This window comes from Balaenoptera musculus, chromosome 15 (assembly GCF_009873245.2).
Source record: "Balaenoptera musculus isolate JJ_BM4_2016_0621 chromosome 15, mBalMus1.pri.v3, whole genome shotgun sequence".
Classification (NCBI taxonomy): Eukaryota; Metazoa; Chordata; class Mammalia; order Artiodactyla; family Balaenopteridae; genus Balaenoptera; species Balaenoptera musculus.
The window spans coordinates 21,583,472-21,600,508 of record NC_045799.1 but is presented as its reverse complement, the minus strand read 5'-3'; the positions used below and the strand labels follow the sequence as shown (position 1 = coordinate 21,600,508).

At 52.6% G+C, this 17,037-nt stretch overlaps 1 protein-coding gene across 1 annotated transcript in view; it reads right to left on the bottom strand.

The window, feature by feature from the left end:
• Positions 1 to 13,054, bottom strand: part of TGM2 (transglutaminase 2) — a 32,318-nt gene extending 19,264 nt beyond the window's left edge. Inside the window, 4 exon segments of the mRNA XM_036827137.1 lie at positions 446 to 564; positions 4,227 to 4,469; positions 9,272 to 9,451; positions 12,947 to 13,054. Coding sequence (XP_036683032.1) covers positions 446 to 564; positions 4,227 to 4,469; positions 9,272 to 9,451; positions 12,947 to 12,956 — 552 coding nt within the window. The 5' untranslated portion in view covers positions 12,957 to 13,054.
• Positions 13,055 to 17,037: the final 3,983 nt, after the last annotated feature.

Genomic DNA, 17,037 nt, shown 5'->3' with positions numbered 1-17,037 from the left:
TTTTTAGGTGATTCTGACATATATTCGAGTTTGTGAACCACTGATCTAGATAATGGTTTAAAGCCCCTCTCAGCACATGCCTAGCATATCATAAGCTTTCTTGAATGCTGCCCATTATTTTGATATATGGCCTTGAATGTTCCCCTTCTCCCTCATGGAGCACCTGCCAGCCCCACAACTCTCAAAGGCCCTCCTATTCTTTCCCACCTTGAATCCAGAGCTGCTGCTCCCACAGTGGATAGGGCCACCCTTTGCTGTGTGACCTCAGGCTTGACCTGGGCCCTCTCTGAGCCTCCAGCCATTTCAGGGCTCTTGAATCTTTGACAGCATGGCGTGGGTGACTCAGACCTGCTCACACTTCTGACTTTGATTTTGATTGTCTCAGACTCAGGACCCAGCACACAGTGGGCCTAAGATGGTTGGGAGGGGCAGGGTGTAGCCTTACCTGCCCAAAATTCCAAGGTATGCTCTTGATGAACTTGGCTGAGCCCTGGTAGATGAAGCCCTGTTGGGTGAGGACATACTCCCGCCGCTCCTCATCTGAGTCCAGGTACACAGCGTCCGCTGTGGGTGAAAAGGAAAGGGCCTCAAATCTAGGTCTGGCAAGGCCCAGGTTCCCCACAGACATGGCAGCCGGGGTGCCAACTCCCCAGGGCCAGGTCAGTTTCTCAGAGGCCTTTCTCTCTTTTAATCAGAAAAACTAATCATTAATTAATAATCCCCCCCCAAAAAAAAGTAAAAAAAAAAAAAATTAATAATCCCACATCGGTGAGATAAGGTATTATCAGTGACAACAATGTCTGTCTTTTATCCTACACTTGCCACGTGCCAGGACCCATGATAAATGTATGACATATATTAACTTGTTTAATCTCTATAAAAGCCCCATGTGGAAGGGATCCTTGGAAACCCCATTTTACAGATGGCAAAACTGAGGCTCAAGAATATATTACAGATGGGAAAACTGATGCCAAAACAAGAGACAGAGGCACACTCGCTGGGCCACGAGTCAGGAACCCCCTAGCTCTGAGTCTCCTTTGCTGTGTGACCCTGGGCAGGTCAGTTCTTCTCCTGCCACCTGACTGTGTTCCCTAAGAGTAAAATGTGATCCCAGATCTGAAAGGTGCTTTGCAAGCTAAAGCCCTGAGCCAGTGTGAGGAAGAAGCATCATTCAGGTGGAGAGGAAGCCGAGAAAGGGTCACTGCAGCTCAGGGGAGGAGGGTCCTCGTCCAGCTTGGCGGTCAGCTGGCTTCTGAAGGTTGCCTGGATGACATTCTAAGCAGAGGACCAGAGAGAGCAGAGGTGCGCCTGCTGGAAAACGCAGGGCACTTAGTTCCCTGTGGCTAGCGACGACAGAAAAGGACCTGGGGCGGTGGGGCCAGATGACAGGAAGGCAAAGGTTAGCCTGGCCTTTCTAATCCTCACTTCACAAGTGAGGAAATTGAGGCTGGGAAGGGGAAATCCAGAGGTATGACTTTGGTCGGCTCTGGGCATTTTTGCCTCCGTGGGCTCCTTCCTCCACAAAAAAATAAAAAACCAAAAATATATTTTATGACTGCATTGGTATAATGATGAACATATTAATATTATATGTTAAAACACATTCTCTGGCCTGAACATTCATTTTGTTTCTTCTGATTTTAAAAGAAATTAACACATTTTCATGGGTCCCTAAAAGTATGGCGGGCCCAGGCAGCGTGCCTACTGAAATCAGCTTGGGGAAACATGTCCAGTGCCTGGGATGCAGCTGCCCGGCCCCTCAGACCCCTGGGCTCCTCTACAGTGACCAGCAACCTTACAGCTTGGAGGAAGCAAATGTGAAAGTGGCTGGGTGTCTTTTGCATCCTGCCCTGTGGCTCTAAAGATTGCGCAATAAACATCAGCCTTCAGATAAATGAACTATGTGGCTGTAAATCAGCGGGAAGCATGGGAGGAAGAATTTAAGAGAAGGAAAAGCCCACGGTACTTTCACATCCAGTGAAAGTGTCAGCACATGTTGAATTGTCCCCACCGCAGACCAGGAAGCCGGGACTATGTCCCCGCTCAGGTCTCTAGCTGGTAAAGGTGGAGGCCTTGGGGCATCCCGACCAGGTTGGAGCTCAGGGACGGGAGGCCCCCAGGTCACGGGCAGATCCCCCCTCCCCCCAGAGGGAGAGCAGTTTCCTCCCCTAGCGCGCCCACCCCCACTGAGCCCAACTTCCTGCCTCCGCATCACCAGTTCCTGGCCTGGGACGTGGGTCCCTTTAGTCACTGTGCTGCTTGGCTGACTGTCAGCCCAACCCTCCAGGCAGGGAGGAGCCAAGGCCACAGGAAGGGGACATCCCCCAGACCCTCACTCCCCATTTCTGAACTCTGAAATCCCATGGTGTTGGGGTCAGGGAGGGGCACTGCCACGTTCCTGCCCTGCGGGCAGGGTTGCCAACTAGCTGTAAGTTCACATTGACTAAAATCAAAATGAGTGGACAGTGGGTCCAGCAAGGCCACTTCTGTCCTGAGAAACCATTCCGTGTGGCCACAGGGCATGTGATCAAGGGTGCTCCTCCCTCTGATAAGCCACAGGGGACCAACTCATGCTTGTGGGTGGGAGCCAGACTAATGAACCATCCACCCGGCAAGACCCAGGGCACTCCCAGCTCTTAAAAAGGATGAGCAGATGTCTGCAGCCTGATGCGGAAAGAGCCTCAAGATGTACAGTTGAGGGAGAAGAAAACCAACCCAAGTTGTAGACTGATGTATATGGTAAGATTCTTTTATGTTTAAGAAAGACGGGGAAACCCATAATGCAGTGAGGTCTTGTACAACATGATGAATGTAATTAACACTGCTGTATGTTACATATGAAAGTTCTTAAGAGAATAAATCCTAAAAGTTCTCAACACAAGGAAAATTTTTTTCTATTTCTTTAATTTTGTATCTATATGAGATGATGGATGTTCATTAAACTTGTGATAATCATTTCACGATGTATGTAAGTCAGATCACTATGCTGCACACCTGAAGCTTATACAGTGCTGTATGTCAACTACATCTCAATAAAACTGGAAGAAAAAAAAAATACAGCCACATCTCCAGGCACATACATTGGAATCTAAGGAGATAAACCCCCCAAAGACATCTAATAATGGTGTTTCCCAAGGAAGAGAGTCAAGGGGGGGTTGTCTCTCTGTAGTGCTTGAAGCTTTCATAAAGAGGGTGTTCTCATGTCTTACTGTTATAATTAGAAATAAAAGCCAAAGTATGTAAAAGAGAAAAAAAAAAATCTTTCTGTTCAAATAAAATGCCCCAAAATGGAGAAAAAATAAAGAAAGAAAGAAAGCAGTGGCCTAGTAGGAAGCTGGTTGTCTTGATGCTGGAGAGGCCAGAATTTCTGCCCTGGGCCCGGGCTTTGAGGAGGGACAGCCCATTCCCAGACTGGGCCCGCCCACAGGGCACCTCTCTCTGCTGGGCTAGGTAGGAGCAGGAAGGAAAGAGAGCCCACTGTCTTGTAAGTCACATGCGGAAACTGAGGCCTGGGAAGGCCTGTGGCGCCCCCCTGTCTCCTCCCATCTGCTCAAGACAGACTCAGCCCTCTCCCTGACTCTCTAGTTTTGTCCAGCATCACGCACTTGCTTCTTGAAGGACCTGCCTAAAGCCACTTATCTCTGAGCCTCAGTTTACCGTCTGTAAAACGAGGATGCTAACCTCTCCCCCTGGGGATTGTTGAGAGACATCATTGAAAGAGCGTATAAGGAGGCACTTAGGTGACCAAACTGCTCCTGCCCACCTCTCCTGGGTACCCCGCCCCTCCACCTCCCTGTTTCCCTTCCCCAAGCCAGTCTGGTGGGATTTAAAACAGAGCCCCACGAAAGACAACCAGGCATAAAGCCACGGCCCTGGGCATCCACTGGGCAGCCCTTTCCTGAACGGGGCTTCTGAACCCGGGCCACCTCCAGGCCCAGCTCACAGTGCCAGGGCCTCAGACACGGGGTGAGATCCCTTGGTAGCTATGTAGGCTGGGGCAAGTCATTTTGCTTCCGCGAGCCTGTCTCCTCCTCTGTAAATGGGACTAATGAGCTCTGACATCACAAGGTCTTTGGGAGGCTGGAGCACGGAACTGTATAGAGTAGGCCTCACTCAATTCAATTGGATGTCTCTTCCGCCCCATCCCCCCACCCTCAGTGGTTCCCATGGGTGGGTCCAGCCCTGCCCATCTCCCCACCCCCGCCCGCGGATGAAGCGCAGCTCACCTGGGCACCAGGCATTGAAGAGCAGGGTGAAGTGACCCAGCACGAAGCTGGAGCCCTGGTAGCCAGTGGAGGCCTCCAGGCTGAGGCGGTACAGGCCGATGGGGGAGCTGGCTGGGCTGCTGAGCTGCAGCGAGAGGGCCCTGTCCTGCTGGTCCACCACCGTGGCCGCCCAGGCACCCTCCTCCACCGCATCGGACAGCCCGAAGCAGGCCTGGGTCCCGGCATCCTCGCTGGGGGCTGGGCCTGCAGAGGGAGAAAGCAGGGGCCGCGAGCCAGGGGTGGTGAGGGAGGGTGAGCGCCAGGGCTGGCAGGAGCAGAGCACATGTCTGGGGTCCCCTGGGCCTGGGTTTGAGGCCTAGTTCTGTCACTAACCATTGAGGGAACTTTGGCGACAGGTTTCATCTCTCTGAGCCTCAGCTTCTTCATCTGTAAAATGGGGATCGGACCCCAAAATGTGCAGGATGGTTTTGCGGGAATACATGAAAAGCTGCAGGCACACAGCACGTCCTCAATCTCCTGGGAGATTCCTCCTGGCAGAGGGGACAGTGTGGCCTGGGACAGGGTCACAGTCACACTGTTCTGGACTGGCGCGACTTTGGGGAAGACCATTCTCTTCTCTGGGCTCAGTCTGCCCATCTGTAACATGGACAGGAATTAGGTAAGATACTCCCCGAAGGTCCTCCTCTCCTGCCTAAATCCTTTAACTTTCAGAAAAAGAAGCTGAGACTTTGAGTAGAGCGGGACCTTGGTCCTCTGATGTCCCCAGTGGGGCCTGTCTGAAAGCCTGCTTGCTCTTGGCTAGCAGAGGGTGCTGGCCAATGCAGGTCTAGGTGTCTATCTCCCAAGGGCCCCTCCAACTTTTTGCCTCTGTATCTCCATAGGCAGCCACGAAGAGCCAGAACTATCCCTCACCTCCCTACAGCCTTTTACACTTTACAAAGCACCTTGGCACTTCCTGCTTCCCCCAAGACCCCTTGGTGAGGGAAACTGAGGCTCAGAGAGAAGGGCTCTCCCAAAAACATCCCAGGGGTCTGCGACAAAGCTAACAGCCGAGTCCACATCTCTAGGCCCTGGGTTGCCCCCCATGGTGCCTCTCATTCCCAAAAGGGATGCTCCCTAGTGGGGGGGTTTCAGGGCTCAGTGTGGTGAGAGCCTGCCTTGAACTGGCTCTTTTTCAGGTGGAGGGCAGGGCCTAGCCCATGCAGGCAGGTCTGAGTCATGGCGAGGGTGAGGGGGGCTGGTCACCCTTTCTGGACTTGGACGGCGGAGAGAAGAAACAAAACCTTCTCTGCCTGGTTGGGTGGCTGCTCAGGAGGGTTTCTGTTTATTCTTGCATCTCCCTCCCTGCAGCTCTGCCCTCCCACTACTGACAATATGGGGGCCTGCTCACTGAGGGGCTACCTGCCAGCCCCACCCACTCCCATGCCCAAATATAAATATGAACTAACAGGCATGACACAGGCCTCTGGGGCCCTGTCTGAGTGCCAGGAGCCAGCTGTAAGCCTTTAAATGCTCCCTGTCTTCCAGAGTCAGTATTTAGGGGAGAAGTTGGGCAGCACTGGGGCCCGAGAGCCAGCCTAGGTCTGGTTCCACCACTTAGACCCTGAGTGCTGTGTGACCTGGGCTAAGTCACCAGGCCTCTCTGATCTGCGATTTTCTCATCAAAGAAGAAAACAGGCTTAGACTTCATGCCTGGAAAGGTTCGACTCCAGGTCTGAAACTGGCTCTGTGACCTTGGACAAGCTATTCAGCTTCTCTGTGCCTCAGTTTCCTTATCTGTAAAATGAGGTCAATTGCAGTACCTCCTCATAAGGTCATTGTGAGGCTCAAAGAAGGTGACCCTTGTAAAGCACATTGCAAGATGCCTGGCACATAGTAAGTGTTCAATAAATAATAGTTATTATTTATTATTGTCACTACCACCTTCTAATGCTGTTTAGAGGAACCAGTGAGAGTTTAAAGCAGTGACTAGCACATGGTAATTATGCAGTAAATATGAGCTATCCCCAGTGTCATCCAAAGAGACCATTACAAATCAGAGTTCTCAGGCCAAATAACAGATTTTGAGACTGGAGTGGAATGCAGTAAGTGTCTGGTTCATTTGAATCACTTCATAGATACAGAAACTGAGACCGAAAGGGGTAAAGTTGGGGTGACTATACGTCCCAGTTTTCCCAGGATAGTCCCATTTTATGCCTGTGGTCCCAGCATAATTCTTTTTTTTTTTTAACATCTTTATTGGAGTATAATTGCTTTACAATGGTGTGTTAGTTTCTGCTTGATAACAAAGTGAATCAGCTATACATATACATAAATCCCCATATCTCCTCCCTCTCCCAGCATAATTTTTTTTTTTTTTTTTCAGCATAATTCTTAATGGCACCCCTTTCATTCTCAGAAAAGACTCTGTTTGGATGATCAATGATCTGGTCTCCATGGTAATGGTCTGCGCCAGGTACCATAGCCACCGTCACTATTGATACACCACCCTCGGGGACAGGCCAGGAAACACATTTCCCTTTCTCTCTGTCCCGCGGCAGCCGTGTACATAAACGCACTTACACACCCCTTTCTTCTGAGGGGTCCTGGTGGATGAGATGAGGACGGGCTGTCCCCTGGCCCCAGTGCTGCTCACATAAGCTGGCTTAGAAAACTCCTTGGCTGCGGTTCCACACGGTACTCTTTGTGGGGCTAGAGGCGCCGCAGAGACCCCTCTGGGTAAATGACCCTGGAGACCTGAGGGGTCCTGGCCACTACCCCGACCATGGCAGTGAGGGGCTGGGTGGGGTGGATGAGGGGAACCTTCCAGAGTCAAGCCTTCTATTAGCTGCATAAGGGTTCTTTTCACTGCTTCAGGCTGACCTCACTCTCACCCGACCCACCCTCCCAACCCTGGCCCGCCTTGCGGGGAAGCAGAGCTTTATTCCTTAACAAGGATGGTGCTTGTCCACTGTGGTCTGTACCCCACAGCAGAGCCTGTCCGGCCTCGAACTGTCAGGGTGAAATGCATGGCATCTGGGCATGGATGGGGTCAGGTCACACACCCCATTTGCTGAGCGACCTTGGCCAGCTCTCTCCCCTCTCTGGGCCTCAGTTTCCCTGAAGAGGTAGGACAGGCTGATCATAAGCTAGAATGTTCCAACACTAGGGCAGGGTGCCCAGGCCAGGCCCAGGGTCGGGGGCTGACCAAAGCCAGGCCTCAAGGCAGAAAGCCCCGCTTCCTGGTATTGTTTCCCAGCTTCCCCAGCCCACAGGAGGGTCTTGGTAGCCCAGACAGGGAGGCTGAGTGCACCCAGAGATACAGTGCCTTCTGTGGCTGCCCCGGGGGCTGTGGACGTTACCAGGGCAGGTTGGCTATGGTTTGAGATAAGTTGGCAGAGACTGGAGAACAGAGATTAGTTGCTGGGGTAAGAAGGTCAGCTGCCTGCCTCCCCCGTGGCCCCAACCCTGAACCTGGGGCCTCATGACCTAGTGTCAGGCTGCCTAGACAAATGGAGAAGGAGAAAGAAATTCGGACACCTTGAAAGTGAAAGAAGGAAAACAAGGTGGGAAATACCCAAGCTGGCAGTTCATCGACCATCCATTTCACAGAGGAACAAACTGAGGCTGGCAGGCACTTGTGGTGAACAAGTAAATGTCCCTGCTCTCAGATCACTCTGGGGTCAGGGTTTCAATCCTGCTGTGTCCCTAACTTACTGTGTGACCTGGGCAAGTAACTTGACCTTTCTGAGCCTCAGAGTTCTCATCTGTAAGATGGGTGCTAGTTACGCTTCCAGAACAGAAGGATTCAGGATGAGTATGCATACACCATAGATGTGATTTTCATCAAGCCAAGCCTGACACTTCTCAGGGCACCACACCCAGCCCTTAACTGCCATGGATTCAGGCTTCCACTTTACAGAGGGGGAAACTGAGGCTGGAAAGATCAGAGACTTGCAGGAGGCCCCTCAGATTTATTGGAAGAACCCCAAGGATGCTGGGTATGTGTGTGTGGGGGTGCCCTGGCTAGTAGGTGTGTTCCTGCCAGAAGGGAAGGGGGAGGGAGGAAAGGGATGAAGGGGATATCCGTGGCCGGTCTGCAGGCGCTGTGATAAGCTTTATCAAACGGCCTCCTAGGTAGTATGGGCCTCAGCCTGCTTGCTCTCTGGCCTCAGAGACCTCAGAAAGAGCTAGAGCTCACCTTTCCCACCCTTGGGCCAGAGTCCCAGCCAGGCGGCCCCTCTCTGACCTCAAGGGAGTGGTTCCCATCAGAAGCCAAACCCAGGGATTTGGCATTTAAGGCCACTTTCCTGGGAATAGCAAAGAAGACTGGACACTGGGCATCTGGGGATGGGGTGGTTGGGGCCTCAATGTCCCTTCATCCATCACTGGAGTCCCTGGAGCAAGACCAGCAAACAGCTGCTAACATCTGCAGAGCACTCCCTCATGTCACGCCCTTCTCACCTAACGACCTTCCACCAGGAGTGCTTTACCTCAGAGAGGCTAAGCAACTTGCCCAAGGTCGCACAGTGGGTAGGCAGTCTGGTCCACACCAGAACCCAGGTCTGTCTGTCCAGCCCCTGAGCCTGAGGCAGCTTCCCAAGGCTTAGAGATAGAACTAGGGGAACATAAAACTGCCCACTCAGAGGGCTGGAGCCAGCTGGGGTTCTCTCCACCAACCAGACCCCCTTTGGGCCTGATCCCAGAGGCTTCGTCAGGTTGCGTGGGTTTGCAGGGGCGGCTGTTGATAAGAATTGGGAAGTTGTTTTGATGTGGGAAGAGGCAGGCAGGACCTCGATGGACCTGTGTGGCGGCAAACCTCCTCCTCAACCCTGGTGACAACAGGTGGTCAGGAACCCAGGCATCCAGAAGCACAGACTTATCTACAAGACTGAGTGGCCTGTGGAGACATCTCTGCGCTCTCTGGCCTCAGTTCCCTCATCTGTAAAATGGGGTATGACTGCTGGGAATTTCTCAGGGGGCGAAGAGGAACGGCGTCACCTGTCCCATGGTCTGTCAGGGGACAACGAAATCACAGAACAGGGAGGTGCGGGCGTGGGACTCACCGGTCACGGCACAGAAGGTGAGGCTGTCCATGCCAGCCTCGTAGTTTCGGCCCTCGAAGTGCAGCGTCAGCCAGAAGGGCTGGCCCCGTCGCACCACCAGCTTCTCCCTGCACAGGTCAGCCGTGTGGTGGTCACGGCCATTGGCCTCCAGCTCCAGGTCACATCTCTCCAGAACAAGATCTGTGGAGGCAGTGAGGGGCTTGAGCCGTGGTTCCATCCCTCAGCCAGCTGTGAGCCCTGAGCTCCCTGGACGTGACGGGTTCAGGGCGCCCCCCGGGAGCCAGCCTTCCCAATCCCCACCCACGCTGTCACCCAGGGGCTAACTGGGCCTGAATCTCCCCAACTCTTTTTTTTTTTGGCCGTGCTGCGCAGCTTGCAGGATCTTAGTTCCCCGACCAGGGATCGAACCTGGGCCCACTGCAGTGGAAGCCCGGAGTCCTAACCACTGGACCGACGGGGAATTCCCTCCCCAGCTCTTAATCACAGGTTGCGCTCACTGTGGCAAGTGGGGAAGGCTTTGCACCTCCCAGCCGTGGGCCCTCAGGCAACTCAGCTTTTCTGGGCCTCGCTTTTCCCCGTGTGTCCACAGGTGGGGACAGCAGGACCCACCTAACAGGGCTGTGGTGAGCCACTTAGCCTGGTGCCTGGCACATAATAAATGCCTACTAAACACGAGCTAGTCTATTATGATTGGAGGGCTCTTTTGGTAAAAAGGGGGGTGGTATTCGGTATCGATTAATTACACAGGCTTTGCCTTTTAGGTTCAATTTCCAATTTCCAGAAAATACAGAGGACTGAGGAAGATGTAAACACAGAACCAGGAAGCAATCAACAAAATTCATACTCTGGGAAACTATAGGTAAAGTGTTCGGTTTCTTTAACCAAGAAATTGCCAAAAAAAAAAAGAAAAGACAAGAAAAAAAAGTTGAAGGGATAACCTATAGACTAAGAGAAACCTAAAACACATTACAACCCACTGTGCTGCATGACCCTGATTTGGATTTTGATTTTAAAAACTACTTATTACATGCATGAGGCAATTAGAAATTTGAATACTGATGTATAATGGTGATATTAAGGAATTTTTAATTTGTTTATGTCTAAAAAGAAGTCCTTATTCTTTGGAAAGATACATTGAAATATTTGCAGATGAAATGATGTGCTGCCTGGGATTTGTTTCCAAATAATGGGTTGGGGGGTGTGAGGGCAGGAGGCAACAGTAGCCATAAGTTGGTGGCAGTTGGGACCAGGTGACGAGAACATAGGCATTTATTCTACTGTTCTCTCTACTTTTATGTATGTTCAGTATTCTCCATAATAAAAATTTTTTTTCAATAACAGAGGTTTTGGAGTCTTCTGGACCTGAGTTTTAGTTCTGCTGTTCTGCTGTGTGATCCCGGGGAAGGTGTCTCTCCCTCTCTGTGCCTCCTTTTCTGAAGCGTCAAAGGGCTGCTGTGAGGTCTAGCAGAGGACACCCTTTCCCCAGGGCCGAGCCCAGGGCAAAAGTTTGATATGTGAAAGTTCTCTTTTCCCATATTTTCAGAGGGAGCTGAAGACCAGGGGAGGGATTGGGGTGATGGGAGAGTGAGGGTCAAATCTCATAAACCTTGGCAAGCTCAATCTGACCTAATCAAGGTCAAGATTAGGGGGACCGTAGGGTGAGAGGAGTGGGCAAGGGAGATGCTCAGAACTATTGGACCCTTAAGAATATGTGGTCCCACTGAGGCCCAGGGGCAGGGATTTGCCAAAGTCACCCAGCAAGTGGGTCCTTCCACAGGGACATACATGCAGGTCTCCTCCCTCCTGCCATGGAATATCCCCCAAATGAGGCGCAAACAAATTGCCCAGTAACTGCCGAGGGCTTTGACATGGATTATCTCCACTTAAACCTCACAACTACCCACCTACACAGCTACTATCACTCTCTTCACTTTGTAGACAGAGACATCACATGGCCCCAGGTCTCATGGCAAGCACAAGCTGAAGCTTTGGGGTTTGAATCCAGGGCTGTAGATTCGGGAGCCCACACTGGTAACCACCTCACTCACAGCTCAGGATTTGTTGTTCATCCCCCTGCCCCCCTCCACTCCTCCCATTCCCCGCCCACATCCTGTGTTGTTTCAAGCCTAGGAGGAGACCTGGGGGAAGTTGAGGCCCCTGCAATCACAGCAAGAGAGACCTCCGCTAGCCACAAGGAAGAACTTCCTGCTGGCCTGCTGGGGTGAAGAAACACTGTTTTGGGAAACTTCAACTCCAGAGAGCTTAAGCAAGAAAGAGGCCACTGTTGTCCCCCTAGGAGACCTTAGAGAGATGGTCAGTCCCTGGTCTGGGGCAGATGCAGCGCTTTCTCACTCTATTGTGTGAAGAAAGATTTCCAGAAATCATGCCCAGCTCTAGAGGTGCAGAAACACTGGGGTCTAGGATCTTAGGATTTCTGCACTGAGAAAGGACCCGAGGTCTTCCAGGCCACCGGGACCCCTGTAGGAAGTGGCCACTCTGGCAATGGGGCAGGGGGCTCATCATAATTGGCATCTCCAGAGTCCCCCAGGTCTACTGAGCCCCACTCTTGGGGACAGGGTGGGAAACTGCATGGGGCACAAGTGGCCACCTAGGTGACGCGTCACAGCCAGCCCTGAGCTGGCTTTCGATCGCATGTGTTGGGGAGCTGGGTCCCAGAGAGGGACAAAGATGGCCCGAGATCACACAGCAGGTCAGGCACGTCGGTGGTTCCTCCTGCTTGTTCCTGCCCCACGTGCTCCGAGTCCCTCTCCATGTTCCCTCTGCCCACCCTCCTTCCTGGGGGCTGCAGAGGTGGTACAGAGGCCACCTCCAAATGGACTTGACCCAAGAGTCAGCCAGGATGCTGAGTCCAGCAGCATTAGTACAGGCGCATCCCCCATCGTAGAAATCCCTCCTCTGAAATGGTAGCCCTGCCCGTGTGTGTGTGTGTGTGTGTGTGTGTGTGTGTGTGTGTGTGTGTGTGTGTGTGTGTGTGTGTGTAGGAAATGAACTGAGCCCCTTCTCCAGTCCCCTCACAGATGTACCGAGGACTGGCATTACTGTCCATGTTTTACAGGAGGGGAAACTGAGACTCAACCAGTGGCCAAGGACCAGGGTTGCAGAACTTGAGGGCAGGGAGGGACCTAGGAGAGCAAATCTGCTCTCAGGCCTCTCCCCCATAGGATGCTGGGAGCTCCTCTCTGGCCCCCGAGGCCAAGGAGACAGCCAGGCTTGGGTTACACATCACCATGGACTAACCAAAACTAAATACGTGAGTCCAGGCCAGCACCCTCTGTACAGCTTCACACCTGGCACGCAGCAGGGAGGCAGCTCCCACTAACTGAAGGAGGACAAGTGACAGTGGTCTGCTAACACAGTACTTTACCGTTCATAGCACGCCTTCGCGTTCCATTAGCCTCATCTGATCCAGGAAGGCAGAGGTTAATGACTATGCCCTGGGGATGGGGAAGCTGAGGCCCCAGGCAGAGCCAGGACTGGGAGCCAAGCACCTCTCACCCAGCCCAGCCCACATGTTGAGCTCCAAATCGGGGACTTAGGGATCGAGCCCAGCCCGGTCCTGACCCCCACTGCACCGGTGGGACCACAGAGACCAGGTAAGGATGGCTGGACCCGGGGCCCCTGAGCGGTCGCAGAGGCGCTGACCCTGATACTCACCCTCGGCCATGGTCGGGTGGTGGCTGTGCTCCTCAGACCGGTGGCAGGGCTTTGCAAGTGCAGACCACTAGCGACCGGCGATGCAGAGGCTGAGACCGACGGTGAACTTATAGCCCGCTTAGGGGCGGGCTAGGGGCGGGGCCTCGCGGGAAGGCGGGGACCTGGCGGGGCGGCGGTGCCCTGTCTGGGTCCACGCTCCTCTCCACCAGCCGGCTGGGGCGCACCCGGGGGTCAGGAGACGAGGGAGGAAGTGAAGGTTGGGCAAGGGCGCCCCCTGGGGAAACAACGCAGGCCTGGGACGGCAGCCACGGGGACACACAGACCAGGACACCCAGACACACCTGGATACACAGAGTCAGATCTTGGGTAACAGAGACACCTGGATACAGAAACACACACACAGATACAGACACACAATTGCACCAGGACACACAGGCATACTTGGATACACAGACATGGACCCCCAGTCAGGTCAGACCCGGGATCAAGAAGACACACACCGTCAGATAAAGATACATATGGAGCAGACACAGACACACAATCAGGGACGTAGGGTTGTGGACGCACAGAGACACAGACACACTGTGACAGATACGGCAAATAAACCTGGACACACAGACACGGTGACACGGACAGAAAATCAGATTAAAATCAGAGACATGCCTGTACATAGACACAGCCAGACACACACGGACAGGTACCCACCAAGAGCCACACACAAATAAGCAGGTGTCCGGATGCACCCAGCTCACAGACACACAGACCACACACCACCAGAGGTGGACACAAAATCAGATTGGGGCACTTACAGACACACAAAGGTGCAGATACTGGGAGACGGACACACAGACAGACATGGCCTCACGTACAGACATGCAGACACACCCACAAAGACAGACACAACACACCTGTCTCTGTCGCAAAATCCAGAGACATCCCTCTATCTCATCCATCCCTCTATCCATCTAATGGTCCATCCATCTAATCATTCATTCATCCATCTACTCACCCATCCATCCATCCATCCATCCATCCATCCATCCATCCATCCATCCACTTACCCCTCCCCGACTCCCTCCTTCTACTGATGATGTTCCTTTAGGTCCAGCCTGTGCCAGAAGGAAACAAAACCAACGTCCCAGGGACTCAACCTCTGACCTCTCACTCCTAGCACCCTAGTGGGTGGGGGGATCACCCATTCTTCTCCCTCTGGTTCCCCAGCCTCCTATGGTTCTTACCCACCACAAGTCCTGAACAGGGAGCGTCCTTGGAGAGGCAGGGGCCTGTGAGCCTCCTCCAGCCCTTTTTCCAGAATAAGTTCCATATCTATTGATGGATTTAGGCTACAAAATTGGCCCCAGTTTCCATTCCTGTGTGACACAGTGCAGGGAACAAACCTGTGTTGTTTTAGTAGATGTGTGTCCCTGAGTCAAATGGACCCTGCCTGAGGTCTTAGTGAACAAACTTACAACAGTTTTGGGCCCTGCTGACCCATAAAATAGCCCAATGGGTGAACCTTGTCATTGCCCCATCTTATAGATTGTTGTAGAAACTGTTCCCTACAGGTAGCGAGAGCTCAAAGGAAGGAGTGGGGTGCACGAACATCAGTCAAGAAGCCAGGGTTTGAGATCCCACTATGTAGCCATGGGCAGGTATTTTGGCTCTCCAGGCCTCAGTTTCCCCCTCTGCAAAATGAGGACAAGAATTCCTCCCTCACAGGCCTGAAGTAAGACTCAACCATAATGACTGAGTTTGGGCACCTAGTACATAGTGAGCACTCAATAACTGGGGCCTCTGAGTTTTGGAGCAAAAATGCCATGTGTCCCAGAACGTGGCCCTGAGAGTAGGGACCTCAAGGAGAAACAGGAGGCCCGGGGACAGCCAGGCTCTGCAGAAGGAAGGCTGCAGGCTCAGCGTTTTGACAAGAGTCAGACCTGCCCCACATGAAAGGATGGGTTTTGCCTTTGTCCATTCTTTTCCGTTTGGAAATGACATTTCTTCTCCACTTGGCACTAATCTCCCTTTATCACCCCCACCTGGGAGCTCCCTGGAGGGCAGGAATCCACTGGAAGCTTTTTACCCATCAGGTTGTTCCTGGTGCCCTGCATGGGGCTTGGTACAGAGCCCCAGACCCGTCCCTGACCACGCCAGCTGCTGCCTCTTCCTTCCTCTCCCTGTTTCTGTAGAACTATGACCACCTAAGTAATTAAGGCTCTTGAGCAATCAATCCCAGGGCAGTCTGAGTCAGAACTGGCTTCCAAGAAGTGACAGAAAAAGACCAGACCACAGGCTGGACCCAAAGACCAGGATTCCAGGCCTGGTGACCAGGGGGCCCTTGCCTCACTCTGGGCCACAGTTTTCCCATCTGCTCAGAGGGGTTAGGAAACCCTGCCTTGTCTTACCTCACTGTGCAAGTAAAAATTCAAAACCATTTTACTGAGGGGGAAACTGAGGCCCAGGGAGGGTGGTTGTGAGCTCAAGGTCCCCAGACAGTGCAGAAGGTGACCCTTCATCATCCCTTACAGGGGAAGTGCAGGGCAGGGCACAGCTGAGGTCATTCTTGACTGTGTGATCCTGGGTAAATTACTAGACCTGTCCAAACCTCAATCTCCTCATCTATAAAGCAGGTATGATAAGAATCACCACTTCTGGGAATTAGAGATAATGTCTGTGCAGTGGGGGGCACATAGTAAGTGCTCAGTAAATGTCACCTAGAACCTTTTTATGATGATGTCATCAAGAGTCAAGGCTCCCCTACACCCACAAAAGGGAGATTCTGACGTGCGTAGGTGAAGCAGGTTGCAAACAAGGTAGAATATTTGCATGTTCTACAATATTTGGGGGTTTCTTAGAAGAACTCCCTGCCTCGTAAGTAAGTCTTGGACCCAGGCTCACTGACTGATGCCTGAACTCCCCCATTCGAGGGGTCAGTCCTTCATTCCGTAAGGATTTCCAGGCCTTGAGGTGGAGACAAAGGTGAATTTTTACAACTTTGGAATAACCCATTACCAGTCAGATATTCTGTTTAAATCTCACAATATGATTTTAGTCATTTATTAAATGGGGAAACTGGGGCTCAGAGAGGTGAAGTGACTTGCCCGAGGTCACACAGTCAGTAAGTCGGGGCATGGAACTCGGGCTTGGTTCAAAAGCCTGGGCTGGCTCTTCCAGGGTTCAGAGGTCAGAGCAGTGGTCCATGCTTGTGACCCATGGTGTCTGGTGTACTGTAGACGTTCAATAAATGTCTATGGGGGCTTCCCTGGTGGCGCAGTGGTTGAGAATCTGCCTGCCAATGCAGGGGACACGGGTTCGAGCCCTGGTCTGGGAAGATCCCACATGCCGCGGAGCGACTGGGCCCGTGAGCCGCAATTGCTGAGCCTGCGCGTCTGGAGCCTGTGCTCCGCAACGGGAGAGGCCGCGATAGTGAGAGGCCCACACACCGCGATGAAGAGTGGCCCCCACTTGCCGCAACTGGAGAAAGCCCTCGCACGGAGGCGAAGACCCAACACAGCCATAAATAAATAAAAATTTAAAAAAAAAAAAAAAAAAAAGGAAAGATTTCCTTTTCTAAAAAAAAAAAAAAAAAAAAAATGAGAGAGGGAGGGATGAGTCAGAGTAAAAGGAAGGATGGAAAGAAGGAAGGAAGGGAAGAAAAGGAAAAGGATTAAGGTTCAGAGAGGTTGGGGAAACTGCCTGAGGTTACAGCACAGCTGGGCTCCCAAGCCCTGGCTGGGCTCAGCTATTCCCTAAGGACAAGGGACCTCCAGACCAGAGATGGCCCTGGATGGCTGAGCTGGGAGGGGAGGGAGGGCTAGGTGGTAGTGGGTGGGACCGTAATAAGGACATGGTCTCAGCTTTTCTACCCCCTGGTGACTAATGGCAAATGAGCAGCGTCTAGCATGAAGCCCAGGAAGGGCAGAGCCAGAATCCCCTGAGATGGGAGGGGCTGAGGTAAGGGGTGTTAGGACAGGGGACTTAGGGAAAATGTCAAGGGACAGGCATGACATTTTAGGCCCTTTGAGTATGGTGGGTGGCCTCTCCGAGGCAGGACCTGGGTGTCCCAGGCTGTGGGGAGCAGAGAGCAGTGCACC